Consider the following 24,912-nt stretch of genomic DNA (forward strand, 5'->3'; position numbering starts at 1 on the left):
GGTGAAGAACATATGCGAACACAAACGAACCATCATCAAGCTTGATCTAGTCAGCATCGCGAATCATAAGGCAGTTGATGATATGAGCTACATGTAACGCGTGGCGGCATAAAAGCGCAACTACATCTTTACCAGCATTTTGCAGCAGGATTTGCAAACTCCCTGGTGCTATAATATTTAGTTCCTGTTCCACTAGAGTTAAAGAGATTCAGGAAAAAGACCATCTGATGCATTGGATGAATAAGGAAAGCTGTCGGACCGCACGACCGCACTCCACCGAAGAAGTTGTTCCCATGGAGTGGTCAAATGAAATTACGACTCTGAAATCAGTGTCTCAGCAGAACAGGCTGACACCAGAGTCATAACTATTGTCGTATCTCTAGAACACAGCTCTTCCAGCGTCCATTGAGGAACTACTCCGGCAGGAGAAAGTGAGAGAGGCTTCTAGCAACTGCAGACGCCATGATGCCAACGATGGAGAACGACACGTCGCTGAACTGGAATGGAGGTTGGGAGTCGCCCGACTACTTCCGGCTTTTTGGTGAAAGTGTCTACAACGACACCGTTCTGGATGTGCGGGTACCACCAGAAACGGCCACACCATCGGTGCACGTCCCTTCGGTGGCTACCGTGCTTACCAATGCGACCGCCGATGCCGCCACCAACGATACCGACCAATACTACGCCGATGATCCGGCACCCTACAACGATTCGCTCGAGTCACCCATCGGCGATGGTACCGGTTCGCGGGGGAGCATTTTCGAGCTGCTAGCCGAGGATATTGGGGCCATTTTCTACAACGCCAACGGAACGTATGGGAACGATACGACGGGTTTGGCCGTCAACTGTTCCCTCACAAACACGACTTGCATCGGACCAACGGAAGGTAAGCGCAAAAGCTTTCGACTGCAAATGTTGTTCTTGTTTGAGTTCGATGGGACGGATGCTCGTCCGGCTGTGTAAAACGATCGTTATAAATCCTGATTAACTGCTAGCTGGCGCACTGGTGGCCAGCTGGAAGGGGACAGCTCAAAATGGAGCTGTCAAAGTTCGATGGCAGTATTCGTGGATATTTTCTAATGCACCATGTGCACCGTGTACGCAACTTTGTCATTTGGTTGCTTTGATGGTGACTATCATTTCCGCGCTGTATTATGGCTGTTCGGTTGCTGCTGAACACATTTTAAAGGTAGATGGTATAGCACAGTAGTGAACAAACCATTAAACCGGTTTGGAAGACTGTTTATATTCGTTACATGCGGAAGAGAAATGTTAAAGGTATCGAAAGTAAGTCAACGGGAGAAGGAAACATCTGCTGTTTTTTTTCTGTTAGTAATTCTATAAAACAAGAGTCATTCAAGTCATTTCAATTGTTTTAGTAAAGTTGTTAATTTAATCTTTAATCCCTTAATCTTTTAAATTTAATCTTGTACCCTGCGTAATTTTAAACATCTTGTTTAAAATCATTCGTGATGGTTGCTTACAAGGTCTGTGTAGGATAGAGGTGGAGTAATAGCCAAGATAGAGGATCGCCATTTTGGATTTCATTTGACATTTCGTCGCCCGTGTAAGATTCCTTGCGTCTAGCCTACTTGTTTACTATATCCCGATTAATCAACACAACTACACACAAAACATTTGAATGGAAAAGGGCGTCCAAACGTCAAATCACGTGTAACGAACTTTTGGCTGCTTGTCAAATTGCTCTATATTACTCGACCTCTATCCTACACAGACCTTGGATTACTTATCATACTTCGTGACGGAATTGAAGGCATTCTAATATTTAATAGAATAGGTTTTTTTTAGTGGATAAAGCTATTTTGTAACTTAGGCGATATATCACTCTGCAATGGATGGTTACATTAAGTTGCCGGGTATTGTTTGGGGCACGAATCACGAATCGTTGACGGTAATATGATGAGTCCTTGAGATGGAAACAAAACATCTTTTCAACATCGTTCGTACAGACAACGCATTATTTATGCTCATTAGAATTTAATGAAAAAATGTTGATACTTACAGCGGTTACGGAATCTGCGCAAAATACCATACATTTGGGTTTGTCTGAGTGTGTGTGTGTGTGTAGATTCTTTTGGGATTAGAACATTTTCCATTTTCGGTATAAGGCAGAAAACTTCCTGCGGTCGAGTGTCGTTTTTTTGCGTGTGTCGGAAAGAATTTTTACCAAACCTCTCGTTTTTTGTTGTTGGGCAATTTGAAAACCGAAAGGAAAAGCCAGATGTAACAGGATTACGGAGTTTTGTAGGGTACCGACATAAATGGTGCACGTAAAACTTGTTTCCCACCATCAAGCAGACGACTCTAAATGCTTGATGTTTCATCACGAGTTGGTTGAGCCGTTGTTTCCTTTTTTAAAGTGAAAGCCCTTCTGTGTTTTTTTGTTGCCTGTCTAAAGCGTTTATGGGGAAAAGCTTTTAGTGATTAACATGAGTGAAGAGACGATGATGCAGTAGTAGAATTACAATGCGAAACACATAGCGCAAACAAGCTTCACTGCAACGGTATATTTTGGGAGAGTTTGAAGGCAGGCAAAATTATTCTCAAAATATTTTAAGTTCACCCCATGGATCGTCTCATGTACTTAAGATATTAAAAAATTCCACAGAAAGAAGTTTTTCAAAGTTAATTTTTATTATTCATCTGTTACTGGACTCCTCACGTTGCATGTCCGGAGGTACAAGTAGCTTAAACCATGCTGTGCACCCCTTGCACTCAACAGGTAGTAAAATGTTTGAATTTAGCTTTTTGAGATGATGATGATATGATGAAACCGTACGATTTAGTTGCGTCGGGCGCTAGAACGAACATGAATATGAGCTAGAACTGATGGAAGATAAATATTTATACTACCTAATGGCGGTCAGTGTTGTTCCATGCCTTTCATCGGTGGGGCAATGCAGGGGCAAACGAAAGCTCTGTGAATTTCCATTTCGTTTTCCATTTGGTGGAGCGAGTAATGATAACACGGTCCCGCTCCGCCGTGAAATAATGGTAGCATTATGTTGTAACCTTGTTGAACAATGCGGAAGGTAAAAATGAAACGTGGCAAACGAGCGTTTTGGTGGGATTGTGAGCGTTAGTGGAAGCAGGAAGTAGTTAGTATAGCGAATGGAAAATAGAATGAGAGAGCGCGATGGAACAAATGTGCCTAGAGCAGCATCCGAGCGGTTAATTAAAATGAAGATGAGTTCTCTGCATGAAATAAATTAAAATTATTTTCAACGATCCAGCGCCATGCGTGTTAATGGGCTTTTTTGGGCGGTGCCACTTGAAGGCAAAAGCTTCAAATGGGCAGGGAAGCCAGAGTCTATGATAGTCTCTCGGCTGGGCGTTTTGGGTTCATGGTCTTAACCAGTGTCCAGCAGCAGTAGGCACGATAAGCGATGCTGCTGATGGCTCCGCATGCTGGTGTGTTTCTGTCACTCGAGTAGCGTGCTGCGTTGGGACAAGCGCAAAAACATCACTCTTTAGATAAATGTGCTCCAGCAAGATACATTGCACAGTGATGAAGAGAATTTCTTGCTGACATTAGTGAGTTTCTCAGCTGAGCCCGGGTCGACGCGCTCCGTTTTCCTGCCTTTAGATGCGATAGTGGTTCATTTCCCAAATGCGATGCTGCTCCAGTTTCTTCAAATTGAGCTCGAAACCTCGAGGGAAACGTAGCACTGGCTGGAAAATAAAGGGTGCAGTGCGCTTTTCGTGAAATTTGGGTTCATTTCGGGCGGAATGGTTAATGGAGTTTGTATAATTGGTACCGCATGAGGTTTGTCTGGTCCGGATGGCTAGGGGTTTCAAGTTCACTTTGAATTTTATGTAAAGCATTTCACGATAAGAAGTGGAAAAAACGAAGTAAAGCTTGCTCTACTAAAGGAATCTCAATGCAGGAAACTGTAAAAGGGAACAGGGTACAGTGGGTGGTAATGGTATGAGCTGGTAACCTGGTAGAATTAAATATTGAAAGCTGTATAAGAGTTTCTTTCTACTATAGATTGTTATTTAACATAATTTGAATTCTAAATTAATTTTGCTTTAAGCAACAAATGGATGCTAATGACGAATGATGTCAGAATTCAACATTGAAAATGTGTTGATTGAAGAATAGGAAATTAGTTTATTTGTCTTCCATTGTACTTATCTCGCAAACACAGGAAATTGGCGAGGATTAAAGGCAATAAAGCACTGTTGCGATAGCACTTTTTAAATCTTCCTTATGCAAGCTTAGGCCATTCTTCTGAGAAGAAACATAAAGCCGTACATCTTATCATCCTTTGTTTGTAAAATGGCAAGGATTTTAATTTCCGCTCGATTCTCAAACGATCAAGATGTAATATGGCGTTTTCAATACACATGTCATGTCATCGCACATGTTATTGGTACCGTAGACCAGGAGGAACGCACTTTGTAAACCGACTTTTATTAAATTGTTTTTGACGACGATAAAGAAAACGGTAGGAATACGTAAAAGTCAAAATGATATCATTTACGATCATTCGTGTTCTCATTGTCGGTTTTTGGTAATTTTTAATGCCAAATAGATTTTGGCTAGTATTGGTTAAAGAAAGAGCTTCTAAAAAAAAAATCATATATTTTTAACATCATTAATGATTTCAATATCTAGTTTCAGTAGATGTTTATCGTAGGAAAAATGGAAAACCTTTCTTCTTTATCGAACAAAGAGTTTCATCCATTTTGCTGGAAAAGAGCCATTGTCGACACATTTTGTTGGCATAATTTTACAGCAAAACATCAGCAAAACCCATCTCCAATGGCAACAGTTAGCCCAAGAAGCGGTGTCTGAAATTGGCCCCGGGACGGATTACATTTTAGCTTTCTAATTTTCTCCGCCCGTGCTAATGCTCTAACAATATCAGCCGTTATGGGATTTTACTCCGCGCTGAAATGAATAGATGAATGGGCCACATTTTCCGGGGAGATTTAAAGTTTTCCGCCATCTCACACCTGGCGAGCGCTGGGAGGATTGATTCCCGGGGAAATATTCATCGTCAATTTGCACAGCAATCCTTGCGTTTAATTAATAATTGAATTAAGTCAACCGGCCGGGTAGGGAAATGGTTGGGTGGCAAAGAAAAGGAAGTAAAATTTACCAAATTTGATTAGCACTGTCTTTTTGTCTTCTTTAATGAGCTGGTATGAAACTGGGTTACGGGTAGGTTACGCAAGGTGAAGGAAATTCCAAAAAATGCTCACCGTTCGAGTTGAGGCGTTGATACTCAGCGCACAGAAGTTGACCTTTCTCAGGCGAAAAGCAGAGTGTCTTTTTCCAAGGAAAAAGGTCACAAATCGCCAGGTTGGCTCGACCACTCATATTTTAAGCATAAAAGAGAAAGTAAATGAAATAGATACGAATGGTTTTATACGAAGTTACTGAAATATGATTACTATAGAATTTCCAGAAATTTAATTCTGGATATTTCTGGTGGACACCTCTTGGCATTTACCGTAATGCTGTTTATGTAATCTTTCCAAAGTTTAAATAAATTGGTGATATGATACTGTCATCAACTAGGAAGGAAATAACAACATAGTGTAAACCTATTTTAATTTATTTATTTATTTTGTTTCTTTATTTTATTCTATTTTATTTAATTTATTTAATTTATTTAATTTATTTTATTTATTTTATTTACTTTATTTATTTTATTTATTTTATTTATTTTATTTATTTTATTTATTTTATTTATTTTATTTATTTTATTTATTTTATTCATTTTATTCATTTTATTGTTTTTATTTTATTTTATTTTATTTTTATTATTTTTTATCACAACTAGTCTGGACTGTTAGACTGTTCTTGTTTGGTGATAGTTTCTCACAATCTTGGAATTTATTTGCATGTTAGTTTTTTGCTGGAAAACTCAAAGATAACTAAAAAAATTAGCTTGTATGCGCTAATCGTGAAGGTGTTTTCAGTTTCGAATGACTTCTAATAACTGTTCTTGACGTACTAGATAAACTCAATTACAGTTCTGTCTAGTTTTAAATCATGCCGAAAGTATTTCAAAGATGAAAAATGTACGCAGAGACAAGATGTTGGATGAATCGAAGAAAGGGTGTTCAAAAAAACAAAACATGGTAGGAAATATAAAAGAATTATGCATCAAACAATGAGAGCAATGAGCATGAGCAATGAGCAACACTACAGCTAGCGGTGTGGGTCCATAGCAACAATGATCCGGGACTTTGAATTTAGAGCTTAATTTCTAGCCAATTCACGCCGGAGTTTGCAAGTCACTAAATAAACTTTCGCGAACAGCCACTGGACAATTGGGACGCCGAACCATTGGCGCAGAAATTGTTCCAAATTTCTCCCTCTTTCAAACGTCTCGTGGGAATCTCGCAGGATGAGCGTTTGACAAGGACAAAATTGCTTTAGTGGTTCTCGGAACAGATAGACTCGTGTTTTTACCACAGCATTGAGCAAAGCTGAGTATAAATGTCCCAGCTGGATTCTTGACGAACAGTTCGTCGTTCAAGGGGCAGAAAGCGTTCCCATGTTTTATTCTTGCTCATCCAGGCTACTTGTCTACGTTGATTCATTGCTGCTCCGGAAGGAAAGGGGAGGTCCGGCCTGGTGTATATTCTTTTTCCACCTGATCCTTCCAATTCGCTGAAATGCTGTGTGCTTGTGCGACGAAATTGAATTCATTTTCCTAATCTGCCGAATAAATTATAATTATAAATGTACTTTAATGTCCCCAGACTCTGGGGTAAGGCAAAGTACATTTTATTTATTTATATTTACCTCGGTCTTTACAAAGGAACAGGGTTTGCTTCACTGTAGGTGATGGGAGTGATGATGATTGGTACTCAGCTCGCTCAATGCTCGGTCTGCATGGCGAAAGCCGACTGTGACTGTAATATTGGAAGCGAAATTGAGAGATTATCTCCAACACGTTGGGTTGACAAAACACATTGCCCAACAAAAATGCTAAAGTCTTCGAACGATGGTCAAGCAGAAATGAAATCTTGTAAGACAGTAATTAGAAGTGGTTTTACCCGGTGCTGGTGTACCGTGCGCCGAGATTAATCTTTCGGAAGAATTGAATTAGTGAAAGAAGAACGCAAACAGCATGGAGGCAATTTTAAAAAGCAACGTCCGTTCACACCATTTCGTTGAAGTGACAGCGGTTGAACGAATCAATTTCGGATGATTAAACCGAATGAACTTTCCTGTTCGTTCAACTCGCTGGTAACGATGGTACTACGCAGAAACACTCCACACGACGCTAAGTGGTCACTCTTAGAAATCGCATTACTTCTATTGCCTCGATGGACAGCTTCTCGTTTAAGAGTTCATCTCCGACACCTCAGTGGGATGTTCGTTTGAGGTGAAAAGCCTTCAGTAATGTTAAAACAAAGTCTTGAGTTTATTTAGGCATCTCGGCCGAAAGCTTCACGTTGAAATCGTACCTTTTTGCATTGCTCAAGAGAAAACGAATATACGGCTGCTGCTATAATCTCGGGCATTAAAGATCGTGTGCAACTGCCTTCGTAGAGGCGAGCAGTGAGTTAAAAGTTTCATATCATTCTTGAATATCCCCATGGGAAGCAATACGCTATGTGCTGCATGGAGAGCACTCTGGAAAGAAATCTTATTAAGGCAAACTTCAAACACAACTTCCAATGCAAAGTTCACGTTGAAGGTTTTGAATCATGTTTTCATTTAGCCATTCACACACACACACACACACTGACTCATTCCGCGGCTGGGATACTTTTTTGCGGAGTGAGCGGTGTGGCATATCCCAAACAACCAACCGTTTTCGGCATTGCCTCCGTAAGGTCTCAAATTCCGCATTGCCTCCGTAAAGTCTCATGGGAGCCCACCGTGCTGTTCTGCAACCTGCGCTACAAACCTAATTTTCCATGACTTTTCGCACGTTGAACAGCCTTGAAACCAAAGTTCCGTGCCAGAGGGTTGTTTAAAGGGGGTTTTTGTATTTATATTACTTCCGCCTGGTTCAACACCCTCCTGGATGGAGCATGGTGGCGCAGCGTTACATTTCGTACGTTCGCTTACCGTGTTTACCTCCTGCGGCAGATAACCGGTACCGGATCCGGTTACAAGGATCTTGCGTACCTGCTTTATCGAAATTTCGAGTGGTACAATGTTCATTCAGACTGGTTAGTAGTCTCATTCGTCGCGATGGAATTATGCATTTGAGAGTTCTTCTGGTAACAAACGTTTGCACAGCCGAAAAAGCATGGTAGAATGACTCCGGTGCAGAAACCACCGCAACCCTGGGCCGTGCATGAAGATTTATTAATATTGAGATGTCATAATTCTGTGTTTACGAAATGAATAAAATGTGAGTATTTATCTTTCGTCCGTTCCGAGATGGAGGGTGTTTTGCAAGCAGTCCGACGTTGTGCCCGGGTTAGATTCTCAGTTTGTTTGCGTATAGGCTTTGAGTTGTCGAGATTTTGCTGCACCGTTCGAGTAGCGGTCAAGGGGTGATATGAGAGTTCCCCCATGAGGGTGTAGACGATGTCTAGACAACGGACGGGAGTTTCATCTAACAAACAAACGGAGTATCTTGTCCTGAACAGTAAGCAACTTTCGTCTCTCGATTGGTTTGATTTGTAATCCTTCTGGAACATCGTGTCAACAGAAGAACCAAGAATAGTAGGCCTACTGCGAGTAATGTAGTTAGTTCATGACAGTTCATGGTTGCATTGAGTGGATTGCAGGGTTAGTGAGAGTAACAGATCAAGGTAGGCCTTGATTACATTTGATATCTTGGCCAGAATGGATACTTGCAGTCAGAACCAAGGTCTGTGTAGGATAGAGGTCGGATAATATAGAGCAATTTGACAAGTATGCAAAAGTTCGTTACACGTGATTTGACGTTTGGACGCCCTTTTCCATTCAAATGTTTTGTGTCTAGTTGCGTTGATTAATCGGGCCGGTCAGCATAGCAACAAGATTTTTGCTGTTTTAGATTTGGTTGGAAATTTCGGTCGCTGTTTTTCGATTTTAGTCCGGAATAAGATCTGCAGATCTTATTGGCGATTGGTGTTAGGTATGATTGGTGTTCAAGGCAGGTGAGAGAGACAGAGAATCGGATTTTGTAAAGCGATCATTTGGCAACGAGTAGGTGAGGCTCTTCACATATGAGGAAGAGGATGAGGCTCATCATATCTCCCGGTTCACAGTACGACGTGAAAGTTTGGTACCGTGTGATCAACCCTTGATTCAGAACACTAATAGGTGATGACCACACACCACTTTATAAAACCATCAACAGTTTGCTGTTTTAACTAAAGGCATTCAAAACGAAGGGAAACTTTAACGACCAAGCTAATTGTGAAACTTCGCGATATAGTAAACAAGTAGGCTAGACGCAAAGAATCTTACACGGGCGACCAAACGTCAAATGAAATCCAAAATGGCGAACCTCCTTCTTGGCGACGACCTCTATCCTACACAGACCTTGGTCAGAACTCTCATAGAAGCTTGTATTCTACATCTCGCAATATATGTGAATAGTAGTTGCTTTCAGATATATATTTCGTTTCGAATTTTTTCAATGGTACACAGTTATTATTCATAAAAGTATTAAATATTTATATTACAATTTTTAATGAACGTACGAATCGTTATTCTTGTTTCCTTTTAGTGAAAGAGTATCACTACTGGTGCCTGATACTAGTGCTGTTCCCGATCCTGACTCTATTTGGAAATGTGCTGGTGATATTGGCTGTTTGCCGTGAACGAACCTTACAGACAGTGACCAATTATTTTATAGTGTCGTTGGCGATAGCTGATCTACTGGTGGCCGTAGTCGTGATGCCATTCGCCGTGTACGTGTTGGTAAGTTTGTCATCTTTTAGTTATATTTGTTGAGAGAGAATAATTATTCCATGATTCCATGATACATCTAATGCATTGATACTCATAAAACGATAGTATTGATGGGATGAAAGTCAATTAGTTTTACGCGATCATGCCTCAGAATAATAATTTATATGAATCAATTAATCATGTTTATGCCATGCACGTAGTATTGGCCAAGATGCGTAGCTTTATTGGTGGAAGTAAACAGATCTGCTTTCATAAAATTCTTAAGCGTTCCATGTTAGTAAGCTGGTTGAAGTCATGTTGTGAGGTCACGTTCTCCAATATGTTGTCCACCGTCGGTAAAAGAAGGTAATGGTTCACGCAGAAATAGTTTACTTTTTGGTAAATTTTTGTATTTGAAATAACAGTTAAAGAATGTACCAGTGCTCTAGGGCGATACCACAGTGTGTGTAACAATGTATAATGCTGGATTTTTTTGAAGAATGACCGTTATGGGGCGCTGAATTTATTTTTTTTGTCGATTCGTTGAAGTTTAATGACCATCACAATCGACAAGTTACAATCAAAATTGTTATTTTTAAACAACACAAAACACAGCACATATGCACAGGTTGCGAAAATTTAGCTTGAGCCTGTTCATAGGCAACGTAGCACCTGAAAACTTTAGCTGTAGGTTGGTGAATTCTATTTTGGGTATGCTTTGGTATCAGAAGAGAAATTCCATCCTAGAGAAATGTTTCCCTTTGCTGTATAAATTTTATCATCGAATAATGCTCCCAGCAAGGTTCGGTTCTGTTTGTCGTTTGTCTAGTTGGGTTCGAACATAATTTTACTGTTTTGGATTCCTGTAGCATTCGGTCGGGCAGGCTAACTCTTCTTCTACGATTTTGAAGAAAGTTCTTTCCTCTAAAAAATGTGCTTCCTGTGCGTAGCCGGCAAACCGGCAGTCTAAAGCAGCTGCCAATCCGATAAATGGTCCCACATTCAGTTTGTTTGCGTTCGGTTAGAAAAATGGTAAAACTGTTCCCGAAACAGAGGTGTGGTAAATATTTAGCACGAAATGAAATTAATGTTTAATAAGCAATTTTATTTATCAACTTTTCGACTCGCCATGGCATATGGTGGAGTTCTATCGTTCTGATACTGCTGCAAAATGGGTATGGTCATTTCTCGGACGTTCGTTCATGGTTAGGTTTTCCAAAACCGACGAAATAGGTTTGTTTTGTCCCGTAGACAGCTGGCAGTTTTCTGCCAAAAGTTTTTCGTTTTTCTTCCAGCCCACAGCGTATCGGTTTCGTGCAGGAGGGTCAACATAGTGCTGATATAACAAACCCATGGCCCTAGAACTGATGATATTTAATTAAAGAAGAGCTCTGGAAGTATGCTCATGCTTTATTCAAACGGAAATCGTGAGACCGATGACCAAACGGCTGTACCTTGTGATGTAAAATGTGAAGCATTTTGCTCAGCTGTGATTAAATTTGGTGAAAGGTTTTAAACGGTTAGATTTGAATGACAAAGTTCCATTTCATTTGTCCCTAATTAATAGTGTAGTAGCGTGAAAGTTTCCAATCACTTTTAAGGGTAATTTAGGGTTGCGGAATCTTATGATAGAAAATAGATGAAAAGGTGCGTACTGCAAAGCGAACGAACAAAGGCACGAAAATTAAGGAAATAAATCCGCTCTGTTGTATCGTGCTTGGAAATAATGCTTTGATGAGGAGTAAGGGGTAGAAAGTAATCGCTTAATTCGATCCAGAACGTCCTAAGAGCATCACATAGTCATCTGATCGTCATTGGCATTGAAAGTAGCTCACATCAAATAGAGATCAGGAACAAAATTGGCTTCTTTTCCATTTGGTAAAGACCACACACGTATCGCTCTGGAGCTGTCGATTTTCACACGGAACATAGTTTCTGCTGGATGAAAGTCGTGTGTCGTCTGTAATTTTCCTATTTGCTAAATGTGTCCGATCTGGCCATTAATTATGCCGAAGCAGTTGCTGCCGGATTTCGACTGCCGAAAGTGAAGTGGACACCCTATTACTTGATTTGCTACTTTTAACGAACCACTCTATCCCATTAGTGTTTGTGTCCTTCGTATACGAAGGATGATTACCTTTTCCGAGGGATTTCCCCGGAAATCTGGACTCGTTATCCTCTATGATACTTTACGATTGTCAGTGCGTTGTGGAAAAGTGTTTTCATGTGGGATAAGCAGGCTAAGGCCAAGCATTTTGTAGGCAAATGACTAATTGAATGCTTAATTAATGTGTGTTTGATATTGGTTCATCAAAATGGATCATGCCAATTTCGAACTCATTGTAGCAGGAATACAACTGGTTGGAGACGAAGGAAAGATGAATGATTCTAGTACATGGATTGTATGTATTTTCAACGGAATTTAGCTTTTACTGTAAGAACCAAATTTAATTTAATCATTAGAACTAGAAATGAAAAATCGTTAAAAATTGTATGGTCGTGAGTGACGATGTGAGTTTGCATAGCATTAACACGATTTGGGACCCTTTAGTTATACATAACTTTTAGCTTACATGAATCAAAACTATATCACATGCAATAATTGACATATTGATAGAATTTAAAATAATTTCTATATTCCCTTTTGTTAACAGACGACAAGAACAGAATTCATCATAACAACAAAAATAGGTTTAATTATTTTTTGAAAACGGACAAATGTTTCTCAAAATGTATTTTTGATCTATAAAGGTGTTCATATATCCGGTATGAAATTTACGATGATAGTGAAAATAGACAAATGCACCATTAATCCACATGCATTAATCCGTCTTAACTATATTCTTCGAAAATAGCAAACGTTTTATTTGATATTAATTTTGAAAAGATACAAAAAATATAATATCAATATCAAATATATTGAAGAGTTTGGGATTTGTGTTTGAGGGAAGAAATTTTCATGCAAAATGCGGGTATTTTAGGTATTGAAATTGATCGGATGTCCCCTGTATTCCTGAAATTTTTGACGTTAGAGTCGTTTAGCATCACCAAAGATATAGAACAGTGTTTTTTCGTTCGTAAAAACATGATAATATACACACTGCCATATTAATACATATAAAGTAATTCTATTACTAGGTCGGTTTGCTATGCCAAATAACCAAATAGTTATCGGATGCAAATCACTTTCAATAAATTGTTCGTAAATTACCACTCCCGGAGAATATGTTGCAGCTTTATAAATCAATTGCTACCTATTCTTCTCACCGTAGTCGCCAACCGAATATGTAGGAAACAAATTTAAACAATTTCCCATGTTCAACGCTCCGTTGTTGTTATGGCTTGGTTTTGTTTTAAAAGAACGACGTGCAAACTGGGGGAGTTAATAGCAATAGTAGAGGGCTTTTACTAACAGCACTAACGTACTCGGTGTTGCGTGCTGCGATGATAAGTTCTGGGGAGATTGTCTAGGAAAAGTGTGGTGTTTACCTGAACTTAGACTAATTGTTTCCGACAATTTTCCGGTAGGTCGGCACAGCAAGCCGTCAGACGAGTTCACGACAAGATTTGCGGAAAAGTCGCGGTTGGCCACCATTCGCTGGTTGAGGTGGTGATGGCGGGTTGTCTTCCATGTCAACTAGGTGTTGTTTGAATACCCGGCAACTACTTGTGACAGTTTGCCTGGCCGAGATTTCCTGCAGGACTTACGTAGTTGTCGGGGCAAAAAGGGTTTTCTCAATGCCGAGATAGAGGTTATTATATTCCTCCTTCTTTCCGCTCTTCCCTCTCGATTGTCTCTGTGCTCACGTAATGTGGGACACGTAGAGAAAGTAGTGCCCGTAGGATTTTAGATCGTTGTTTTCGTTTGCCTCTTGAACGGTGTTGTTTATATGAAGCTAAGGTTAGTAAGCTATTATATACTTCGTTAAGTGTACACGAGAAAAGGGATTGGGTTTTCAGGGCTTTAATGTTCCGGGTTGCGTATATAGAAAACTAGCAGGCTAACAAAGTACCCATTCCAACGGAAGGCGATTAGCTAGAATGGAAGCATGGTAAGATGGGTAATATGGCGGCGAATGTTTTCACTACCCGTGTCAAACCGCAAAGTTCATGCTCACACTAAAAGGCACTCACTCACTGATGCTAAACTGATTGGTTAGCAACGTTTAATGTTAGTGCGAGAGTTGGCTACATTTTAGGCAAAATAGACGTCATGTCTGGTGACGCATGCATGAATCAGATAGCTAAGGTAAGTGTGTTGGTACACTTTTGTCAGCATACAGACAGTTTGAACTATGATGAAGATGTTTCGAAGGAGTTTTTCGATGTCCTAATGAAAAATGATAGACATATCTTCCTTGGAAAACAACGATGTGCCTCATGAAATGTCGCTAATACATAACGAAAAAAAAATACACTTTTTCATTCTATTGTTCTATCTCCGTTCTATTCTACTCTATCTCCGCCACCATCATACCACCGGGCCGCCCGCATTTGAGATTTTGTATAAGAAAAGATGTGTTTTTTTTTGCTGCTCAGACTATAAATTATTTGATGATACAACGGGCGATGGACGCCAAACAATCAAACTATTTTCGAGTACATAACGCGATTTATATAGAGTTATCAAACAGTAAGGTTCGGAGAGTTTACTCGACTGCTTATGCATAACTCCTGTCTCGTCTGTTATATTACAGCAATACTTATGATCCGGGATAAATTCCAGGTTTCCGATAGTGTTTTGCTGTATTCATTCCAAGTAGCGTGTTACTGTCGGTTCCACGACTTAAATGCTACTAAAAATACATCTGTTTTTTGTAGTTCTATAGTGGCTCTATGGTCAAAATGAACAAAAGTTGAAATGATGAAATTATACTTGAAGGTATCTCCATGTATTTCCATAAATCAACGATTTTTTTAGGCATATTCGTGGAGATGTAATCATTATTTGTGAGAAATTTTTTTATTTTTAAGCTGATTCTTCACAGAATGAGGCTATTTATATTTTAAACACTACGTAGAAGGGCAGAGAATGTTTCGTATTTATTATGTTTAATTTGTCGCAGGAGATGTATGGTATTTCACTATTTCTACTTACACACAAATGGGTGCTCGGCGAACGACGCCAACAAGTACAGCGAGTATTTACCTTCGCTTCATTCCTTCACGTCGTATTGATGTGGTTGTTATTATTCGATGATTAGGCTGATTAGGGTATTCGAAAAGTGTTGATTAGTGTAAAGGGCATAGAATGTTTCGATTATCGTTCACTCCAGTTTAAACATGAGACAGCAGCAAATGTATGTGGCATAGTCTCGTGTAAATAAATCTTCACCCCGGTAAAAGAAGGACTAACAAGGCCATTGGGTTGTGCTTCAGAATCAGTATTAACACTTAGCTTGCAATATAATATATGATCAGCAATATAATCCAGAACAACACATCAAACGTTAATTCCTTACAAATAGCTGAAAATACTGTGTTACGAGCTAGTTTTAGTGTTGATCAGCATCTGAAATGCCGAGAGAATTTAGAAATAGTTAATAAAATATGATATTGAAACAAGCGGTGTTGAAAATACGGCATTGCCGTCATAATTTAAATTAAATAAAAAAATAAAATATTGAAAACATGTGAAGAATGAAAAATCATCGATGTTTAACATTCAATCGTTAATTTATGGATTAAGTGAAACGTGGCACAAACATCAATCTACATTCAACAACAAGTTTATTTTCAATGTTCAATAAAAAATCAGTCACTGGGGAATAGCACACCCCCCAATACCAATTGCCACAGACCCGCAAACTGGACAGCTCACGTTGTAGATGATGTAGTGCTGTCGTAACGAAAGCAAAAGAATTCACTTTTCTGTGATGACACATCGTCGCATGTCGCTGGTGCAAAACGCCAGCCGGTGCCGCTGGTGTAAAAAAGAAAACTTTTTCTTGGCTCTGGATATTAAGTTTATCGGTGCCCGCTTTGCTCGATCTTCCGGCTCTATTACTGGGCCATTTCTACCAGCTTAGGAAGAGAATTGTGAAGAAAGACAAATCAGTCTCATCTGTTATTCATGGGACACATGATGGACGATGTTTTCGCACCCGGAACTGCCTTCAGCAATTACCGTGACCCTTTAAGATGTCGTCTTTGAGCTTTGGCCGATGGCGATAGGTCAATCGATTTGTTGGGCAATTTCCAAATTTCCGCACTACAGAATGTTTTTTTTCCCGGGAAAGACGAGTGCTTCCGAGTTGTATACAAAATATATCACATTTCAATTTATTGATCAGATAAGAGGAAAAAAACCGGATATTGAATCACGATAAACTTTCGTCCATATTTTGAATGAAAGCAGTTTTCAAGCGTTTTCATAACGACGACAACCAAAGCAAAGCAAAAATAAAAACATGTCGGTACCGTGAATGATAAAATAACATAAACAAACTGTTGTTAATTTAGCATTTTATTTGCAAAACAATCACTTGATCGTACTTGTTGCAACCGGTGCATTAGAGTATAATAATCATTTCAGAAAATTCTCCAACAAAGCGCAACAACGCAATGTAGTGGAAGGGCTTAACCGTAAACGCAAAACTTAAAGTATGCCCGAGCAAGTGTAGCGATTTCGAGCTTAACGACCACTTTCCGACGACAACGGCAGCACAGCAATGGGTCTCACAAGTCGTTGGCATTTGCAAAACTGTAATAAACGAGCAATTTTCCCCCCAATTCAATCCTTGTACCAGCACCCTGCTGGTATCGTTCGATGCGATGCAGTTTCTGCTGCTTCCGTTCGAATGGGATTTCGGTTGCAACTTTGCATATTTACCGCACGTTTGTGTGATTATCATCGTGAACGTCATGGTTGCGGTTGTGGGTGCTGTACCGTACACGAAACGCGTCGGCTGAGCTGCGGTCTAGATGTCGCCTGTACTTAAGAATGGTTCCAGTTCCTTCGAAGATGGCTTCCGTGCCCGTAGGTAACAAAAGGACGGTTCGTTTGGGGGAGAAGTCCTTCCCGTGCTCTGCGGGGATATTTGCCGTCGGTTAGAAGAACATCACAACAAGCAGCAAACCATATGTTGGTGCGGTTTAGTCGAAAGCCAATTTCAAACATGTAAGAGGAATGACCAGCCTCAGCAGTGATTGTATGAGGCAGCAGCAAACCAACGGCATTTCATGCGCTAGAAATCGTATGTTGGGCTGCTCAGTTCGATTGCATTCGGTTTCATTCAATCAGACCACTTATGCGTTGATTTGGTGAAAAAAGTGAATCTATTTGGCGAAAATAAAATCAGCTGCGACGCTTATCCGATGTCCGTTGTGTTGTATATCTTCGTACAAGCGAAAGGACCTGCCATGCAGAGAAGCTCAATAAGATGAAGTTGATTGGATTTGTGTTGTGGTAAGAAAGCTAGTAGTGAAGCCAGACTTGAGCTTGGGGATAAACAATTCCTGTACGATATATCTTGAACAACTGTAATGGGCTTGTACTTTTGCATAGAATGATGCATATGAATGCATTGTACCATATGGCTGAGAGTGAATTCAGTTTCAATCAAAAAGACCCGACAAGCTTCCAGCTTGTTTGTAATTACAGGTAGCCGTTTGATAATAATTTGTTCGTATTGATGCACAAGAGCTTGAAGGGCTTTTCCAATACCGCTATGGAAATAATGTACCTTAAATTTCTTTTACTGAGACTCTCTTGAAATCATCTTGAATAAATGCAAAAATGACAAAATGGAGTTTCAAACTGGGAATCAATCATTCTGGCTGGCATCGCAATTGTTTGCTTATGCACATTGTGAATTTTGAAAATCAAATATGTAGAGTTGCTTCTAATATTCTTTTTTAGAATGGTTTGGTATTAGCATACCATTAACATTGACTGATTGATAATTATTGTTTGATCAATTTGTTTAGAGCTATTTAATTTTTTAATTTTATTTATAAATTTATCTATTTTAATATTATCTCGTTTGGCGGGTCTCGTTGGGTTTTGACTGTGGTTAGGTTGGGCTGTGTAGGAAAGAGGTCTAGTAAATATAGAGCGATTTGACAAGTATCCAAAAGTTCGTTACACGTGATTTGACGTTTGGACGCCCTTTTCCATTCAAAAGTTTTGTGTGTAGTTGTGTTGATTAATTGGGATATAGTAAACAAGTAGGCTAGACGCAAGGAATCTTACACGGGCGACCAAACGTCAAATGAAATACAAAATGGCGAATCTCTATCTTGGCTATTACTCGAACTCTATCCTACACAGACCTTGGTTTTGACCATTAAAACTTTCAGTAATTAGAGTTAAGGATAAAAAAGTAACCCAAAGTAACCCAAAGTAACCCAAAGTAACCCAAATCAAAAATGATCAGCTTGCCTACTGCATTTGTTCATCTATAATTCTTTTTTCACTCATACCGCTTTTGCTGTGTACATAAAGCCACTACGTTATGTTGACATCGCATCCAACTGGAATGATTGTGAAAATAAATAAACAAGCAAATAAACAGGGAAGCAAACAAAACATACAACGGTATGTTATGCTGAAGCTCTCCACAACGAAAGCTATTCATTATGAGAGTTGAATTCGTGCTGACGCCTAGCTTCCGCTACATGCAGTTTTTCGCGTTTTCCAACGTTTTCAAACGAGCGTGGTGCTACGTTTGCAATGTTTTCCTTTTTTGGTGCTGGAGATTTCACGCCTGCATTTGACGATTCGGTCCATTTTGTGCGCCTTTCAGCTACCCGAACTTAGCAGGCTCAGACAGAGAAAGCAACAGTGGCACGAATGTTGGTGTGCGTATGCGTCGTTGGAATGCACTCTGGTTGATTATAGTCCTTCTTCCGGCTTACCGCTCGCAACCAACAACCGTGGTGAGTATTACTCCATGAACTGTTCATGCATTTCACGGTTGAAACTGTTACAGTGTTGCCTCGGACGGAGCTTTTTGTTGCTTTTCCACACGTTTGCGTGATTTTGCTCTACATTTTGTCCTACGTTCAACTTGTTTGCAACGGAAAGCGTTGCCAGCATTGGCCCTGCCACACTTCGAGCATTGTTTACAGCACCAGATCCTACCCTGGAGGGAAGGAAAAGCCCACAAAAGGGCGAGCGGTTAGGTTTGAAATTGGATTAATTTTTAACTCCCATGCAACGTGGGAAATTCGCAACTAGCAAACCGGTACCATGTTTTCCATTTGTCGAAGGTGTTTATCAGCCACTCCGGTCCGGGAACTGGGACGTGCTCTTGGTTTTGTTTATTTTAGTCTCGGGACTGCCTGATTTGTAGCCTCAATGTATTGTTAACAACGCGGGCCATGTGATGAAGGTTTTCGTTTGGTTTAGTGGTGTTAGTAATGCAATACGACTACGACTGTGGTGATGTTTATTGTGTTGTCGAAGAAACACCCCAAAACAAAAGAATTCTGGGTTTTCTCTTGAATGTATATCATATTCGTTTGTTGCTCTCCACACAATACAGTTAAATAAATACAACAAGTCGAAAAATGCAATAACATTGTATGCGAAATGATTTTCTAGGCAATATTTTTTAGCAAATTTTTGATACAATTTTAAATTCAAATTTATGTTTTTCGTTATGTATGAATGTTTTCAAGATGCAAGAAATGTAGGAACGGGTATTAACGAAAATGCAAGTTCCTTTTATTCTAGGAGCATCCGACATCGGTCAGTTCTCGAAACAGACTGACTGATCCTCGCTATCCTACTTCTGACAACCGTGTTGCCAGCTCTCGCCTCAACTGTCACAAGGACAGGGTGATTCATTTCCTACAGAAATTTGTTAAGAAAAGTTCAAAAATTTATAAAATATAACTAATTCTATCGGATCTACTTTTTACATTGCAATTTGTTTCAATTTTCTTAGAGTGTATAATGAATATTTGTCATTTGTTTCCCAATACACCGAATAGAGCGTTTCCGAGCTAAAGTTTTTATTTACTGACCTACCAACATTTATAGCGGAGCAGAAAATTTATGCTTTACACACTCAGCTTAAATCATAGATACGAGTAAGCGGATTGGGGTATTATCGCAGCAGGAGAATGAAGACGTTTCCTGCTACTCGAGACAGCGATTAATCGGTTAACCTGAAAAAGGGACCACCTGGGTAGAGTTTTATCATTCCCGACACGTTTTCCAATTGCGTTTTCTTTGCCGGCAAATTTATTTCCCTTCGCTGGAACTTATTACCGTGTGGGTGGCATTTTCGTTTCCAGAAGAAAGAGTTTTGCTTGAAGGTTAATTGGAATTTGCTTCCTGCTTCCTGAGCTACCAACCACATATTGAGTTCCAGTTGAATGTGAGCAAACGGTAAGCCGGAAGTAGAAGTAGCTGGACGCTTTTTGACGATCCTGGACGTGGGGTCGTTTACGAGAGTGGGGCCGATTGAATAGATCCTCATTTGCAACATTGAGGACGACTTGCTACATGATAGCTACAGGAATGGTAAAGGTAACGAACCGATAGTACAAATGATGTGAAAGGTAGGCCTGTGCTAGGTCTGACTTTTGGGCCATTCAGCTCATCGATGTAAAGAGCAAACAGATCCATATATTAGCATAATATTTGCATTAGTTGTTAGGGGGGGTTCGTTAGGAGCGACAAACGTCAGGTGATAGGGCAAGGAAATAACAATAATTTATGGGGAATTATTAGCTTCGTGAAATTATTTGTAGCGAGAGCCAGTGGTGCTGGTCGATGGGTCGATCATTTAAAGCAGACATCACTGTGATACGCGACCTGGGATCGTTTCATTTCGTTTGTGACTATGTTTTGCTGCCTTTTTTTGACATCAAAATGGAAATTAGCAGAGCAGGAGGAAAAGTTGCCACGTGTCGAGGAAAACTGTAGCCAGTGGCATTTATTATGCGTTATGCATAGCATGTTTTGCAGCATGGTGTCCTAATTAGCGTGTTTTTTTGTTGTGTGAGTTTGCGTTTGATAATTCGTTTGATGTGGCGTTATGATGCTGAAGTTGTATGAAATAAATATGGTATATACGGAAAATGTCGGTTTGACTTGATCGTTTATATGAATATCATGTCCACATCATGTTACTCAAAAGATTAAAAATAAAATAAGCTGACGGCCAATTTTTTGCGTTATCAGCTATTGCTAATTGTCATACGGGTTTTCTACAAATGTCGATAAATTGAAGGCGAATAATAGTTTTAGCAACCAAAGATCCTTAAATTTTGTTTTCCACTGTTTTGGAAGTAGAAAGCACAATGTACAATGTTAAACTCGGTTTTCGGTAAGCTTATGCAGTGGCGGATTTACACGTCCCGGGGCCCTAAGCGGTAAAAAATGGGGCCCCCGTAAAATTACAATTTATTTTCAATTCGTACTTTTTTCTTTATAGATTCAAATTTATAATTGAAGCAATACGGCCGGTAAAATCGCATTAAAAATCCTATTTTATTTGTTTTAATAATACGCTCAATAATACGCAATAATCGCTTCAGTAATTAGTAAACCATTTATCACTTAAGTTTTAATAAAATATCGATTAGGCAATTAGGTTATAACCACTTTAAATATTTTGCTAACCCTGGATTTTCTAATGCTGGGTTTTAGTTGAAAAAAAATATATACAAAGTGAAAAACTACAACCATTGGACAGGAGAGAAAATGTGTTCAAAGTACTTTTAAAACCTTCAATAATATTTTCAATTTGTCAAATTGTTAAATAAGTAGAAACAAATACATACCAACTATCTTATGATTTATTTCACATTACATTCTATACTTATGAAGTAAATAATTCTATAAAAAATACTTAAACCTAATAATTAAACATTATAATGAAAAATAACACTTATATTAGTTTTTTCCTTGATTTTTTTCGAGCAAATTCTTCGATGATAGTTGTTGTGTCAATTTTATCCAAAAATTCTTGCTCTATGTAAAGAATGGCCATATTGTTTAATTTACATTCTCCCATTGAGTTCCGCAAATAATTTTTCACACGCTTTAGAGCAGAAAAGGATCTTTCACCTGATGCATTCGAAATGGGAATGGTGAGCAAAATTTTCAAAATTGTTTCCACGTTTGGAAAAGTACAGGACATTTCGCGGGATATTTTATACAGCTTAGCAATTTCTAGGGAGCTAAGACAGTCATTTTGAGCTCCTCCTTCCTGTTCGTAAGAGTCTTTCAAGAATATTGAAAATTGATTAATTTCATCTTCAAGTACGCTCTCATCTATATCCGATGAATATAATTTCTTGAGCTATACTATACTATGTTGGCTATACATTCTTCCTTGTCTGACACTGGCATATTAGAAATAAAGAAAATTTTAAAAGGTTTCAGGACCTCTTCATATTTTTCTGCTCTATGTGTGATTTGCTGTATGATATTGTCACAAATTACATAAAATACATTGACTTTAAAATCTTCTTTTGGTGTAAATTCAATGTGTGACTCTAGGTGAAACGAATTACACCGGTAAAAAGAGTGGGAGAGGAACTTCACGTGAAATTGGACCGTCATCGTCTTATTCTCACCGCTTATACTAGCTCCTCGCACTCCCACACATTGAATCCAGGAATAGGTAGGCTATAGACGTGACGTGTTACGTATAGGTAATGATTTTGTAAGTAAATTTTAGCTGTTTAGATAGAAATGAGTATTGTGAGCATCTTTTATTGAAATTAAGTGTAAAACGTGCGCTAGGAAGGCTTAGCTAGGAGCTTGTTTGAAGCTCGATGCTCCTTACTTGCTCGGAGGCCCTTGCTAGCTCGGGGCCCCCCGCGGCCGATCAGTACGCGTACCGTTAAACCCGCTGCTGAGCTTATGTACTTATTGATCGATATTAGGTGCTTGTACGAGAGTATGTCAAAAAAAGAACTCAAAATTTAAGATGTAGCAAACATATTTTATGATCGTATGCAATGCCTCGTTATTATAAAAAAATGTCTTAAATTAAGTTTGGTGAGATACTGTAAAGGATGGTGCGTTTCTTTAAAAGTCGGTTTATTAGGTTGCAATATAAAAAAAAATTGGTTGCGTTATATGGCAATGCTGTATTGAAGCACTCATAATCCAGTAGTTCAGTAAATTTGCATTCCTTGCCTAGCGCAGCCTCTCAGCAATATGCAATTGGGGTATTATCACTGTTAACGATCGAATTACTGCATTAGCCATTGGCAGTCACCAGTAAAGCCGGATACAAAACCATTACGTCTTGGCATCAGAGCGTAAGGGCACATGCATCGCTGGGTCTTGCAGGACTTCTTAGAAATGTCAGAAAGTTGATAGACGAGCAGCAGGCAAATAAGTTTGCGCTTGAGCAGGCAAACAGAATATGAACAAATCGATTGTGTGTAATTGAAGCCAATTCGATTTGAAACAGCCATTTTATTTCGATCCGGAACAGACGATCCGGTACAGCTGCAGGGTAATGCAGATAATGGGTGAATTGACGTAAAATTCGGTTACGTTGCATGCTTTCGGCAGTTACGATACCACTGCGGCTGATTGCTAGTCGGAAGCTAATTTCCCCGCATGTTGTTGCTCAACGGTCGCGCACAGTATCGCATGGCGTTTGCATACGCTGTAAAGTTGCTTTTGGCATCGGTTCCGGCTGCTAAGGAATTCCGTACTCGTCACCAACTTGGTTCAGCAATAAACGCTATTTAAACTTAATTACATTTTCACGCAGTGACTGTGTGCACATCCCGGGGCACAGGCTCATAGAACCCGGTTTGGATTACATTACCATACCATCGAAAACCTTTGCCTTCTTCTGTTCGGGGAAAAGATGTTTTGCGTGAGCAAAAGCTGAATGCTTCAGTAATTGCTTCAACTTAAGCAGGCCCCCTTTCTCCGCAGGACAGTCAGCTCGAGGAATTCTTTACGAACCACGTTAGGGCTACATTAGCACCTTCGTCAATAGGAAGTTAAAGCAGTTTCCTTAAGTCCTGTGTACTGCGATACAGCAACCGTACGGCGGAAGGTTTTTCAAGTTTATGTTTTCCGTTACCACGACCGGGAAGTGTGGGAAGTGTCACTCTCCGCATCTTGGAGCTCCCTCCCATACGGTACGCATCCGTATGATTAGTTTCAGAATTCTGACGAGGCATAAGTTTTCATGAATTATACATCGCCCGCTCGATGGGACCGCTGGCGCACAGGAAAGGTGACACGGAAATATTCGCAACCCGGAAGGCCAACCGGAAAGCCGTTAAGGAGTCGATTCGCCTCGCCAGGGGGAGGGTTGGGTCTGGGTGTAACTCGGCGGAACCGGTTACAGGCGCGATGGTTGGTTGCGCTGAAGGCATGAATACATAGAGGCACGATGCCAAAGTTGGTGGACTGCGTGGAAGCTGGAACTCCAAGAAGTTTAGCCGCCTTTGATCTGGGAACGGATGGGAGCGTCCCGGAAATGGACCGGAGAACTGCTGGGCGTGAGTACCGAAGCAAGGCTCGTTTCGGTATGGCGCAGAATAAGGCCCCGTGGGTGAGTTGTGGCTGTGGTAGGTAAATCCTTAACCTAAACCAAAGCCAAAGCTTTGGGACGGAAGATCTAGGACGGGTGAGGAGTTACTCTTTTTCGTTCTTTGTCGCTCTTTACACTTAGTGCTGCATTGAGTCGAGCTTTCGGGCTGCACGAATTTCGACCCCAGTGCTGATAAGGCGCGCTTCTCTGGACTGGAGCGGTACGAGATTCGTACGAAGCGTTCGGGGTTAGCATTTTGCATTCCGCAGATGAACGTCTTGGGGCGCGATAAATTCCTGCTAGGTTTTCTTTTTCTGAGCATTTTTTTTCCAGCTGGACTGGGAAATAATTTCCTGTCAAGCTTCTGTCAACAGATGCTCCGCTACTGACAGTGCGGTTCCGGTGCGAGTGAGTAGTCTTTGCCCGTGACAGCGATGATTTGTCGATGATTTGGCGTTGTTTAACGGTCGAGCGATAATGGGTAAAGTGCCGCTGGAAAGAGCTGTTGAATGAAAAGTTTGATCGTTCACCAGTTGTTGGTCATATCCCGCAAATTTTTATCTGTTTGGTGTTTGGGGTTTGGCGAGCAGGTTAGTTAGTTTGCTGTGCTTA

The 24,912-nt window shown here is 40.0% G+C and overlaps 1 protein-coding gene across 1 annotated transcript in view; it reads left to right on the forward strand.

Moving 5' to 3' along the window:
• The first annotated feature begins 462 nt into the window (after positions 1-462).
• LOC128310469 (dopamine D2-like receptor) overlaps positions 463-24,912 on the forward strand; it is a 100,397-nt gene continuing 75,947 nt past the window's right edge. Inside the window, exons 1-2 of the mRNA XM_053047116.1 lie at positions 463-886; positions 9,666-9,859. Of these exons, the coding sequence (XP_052903076.1) occupies positions 463-886; positions 9,666-9,859 (618 nt within the window). The remainder of the gene's footprint in view (positions 887-9,665; positions 9,860-24,912) is intronic.

This window comes from Anopheles moucheti, chromosome 2 (assembly GCF_943734755.1).
Source record: "Anopheles moucheti chromosome 2, idAnoMoucSN_F20_07, whole genome shotgun sequence".
NCBI lineage: Eukaryota > Metazoa > Arthropoda > Insecta > Diptera > Culicidae > Anopheles > Anopheles moucheti.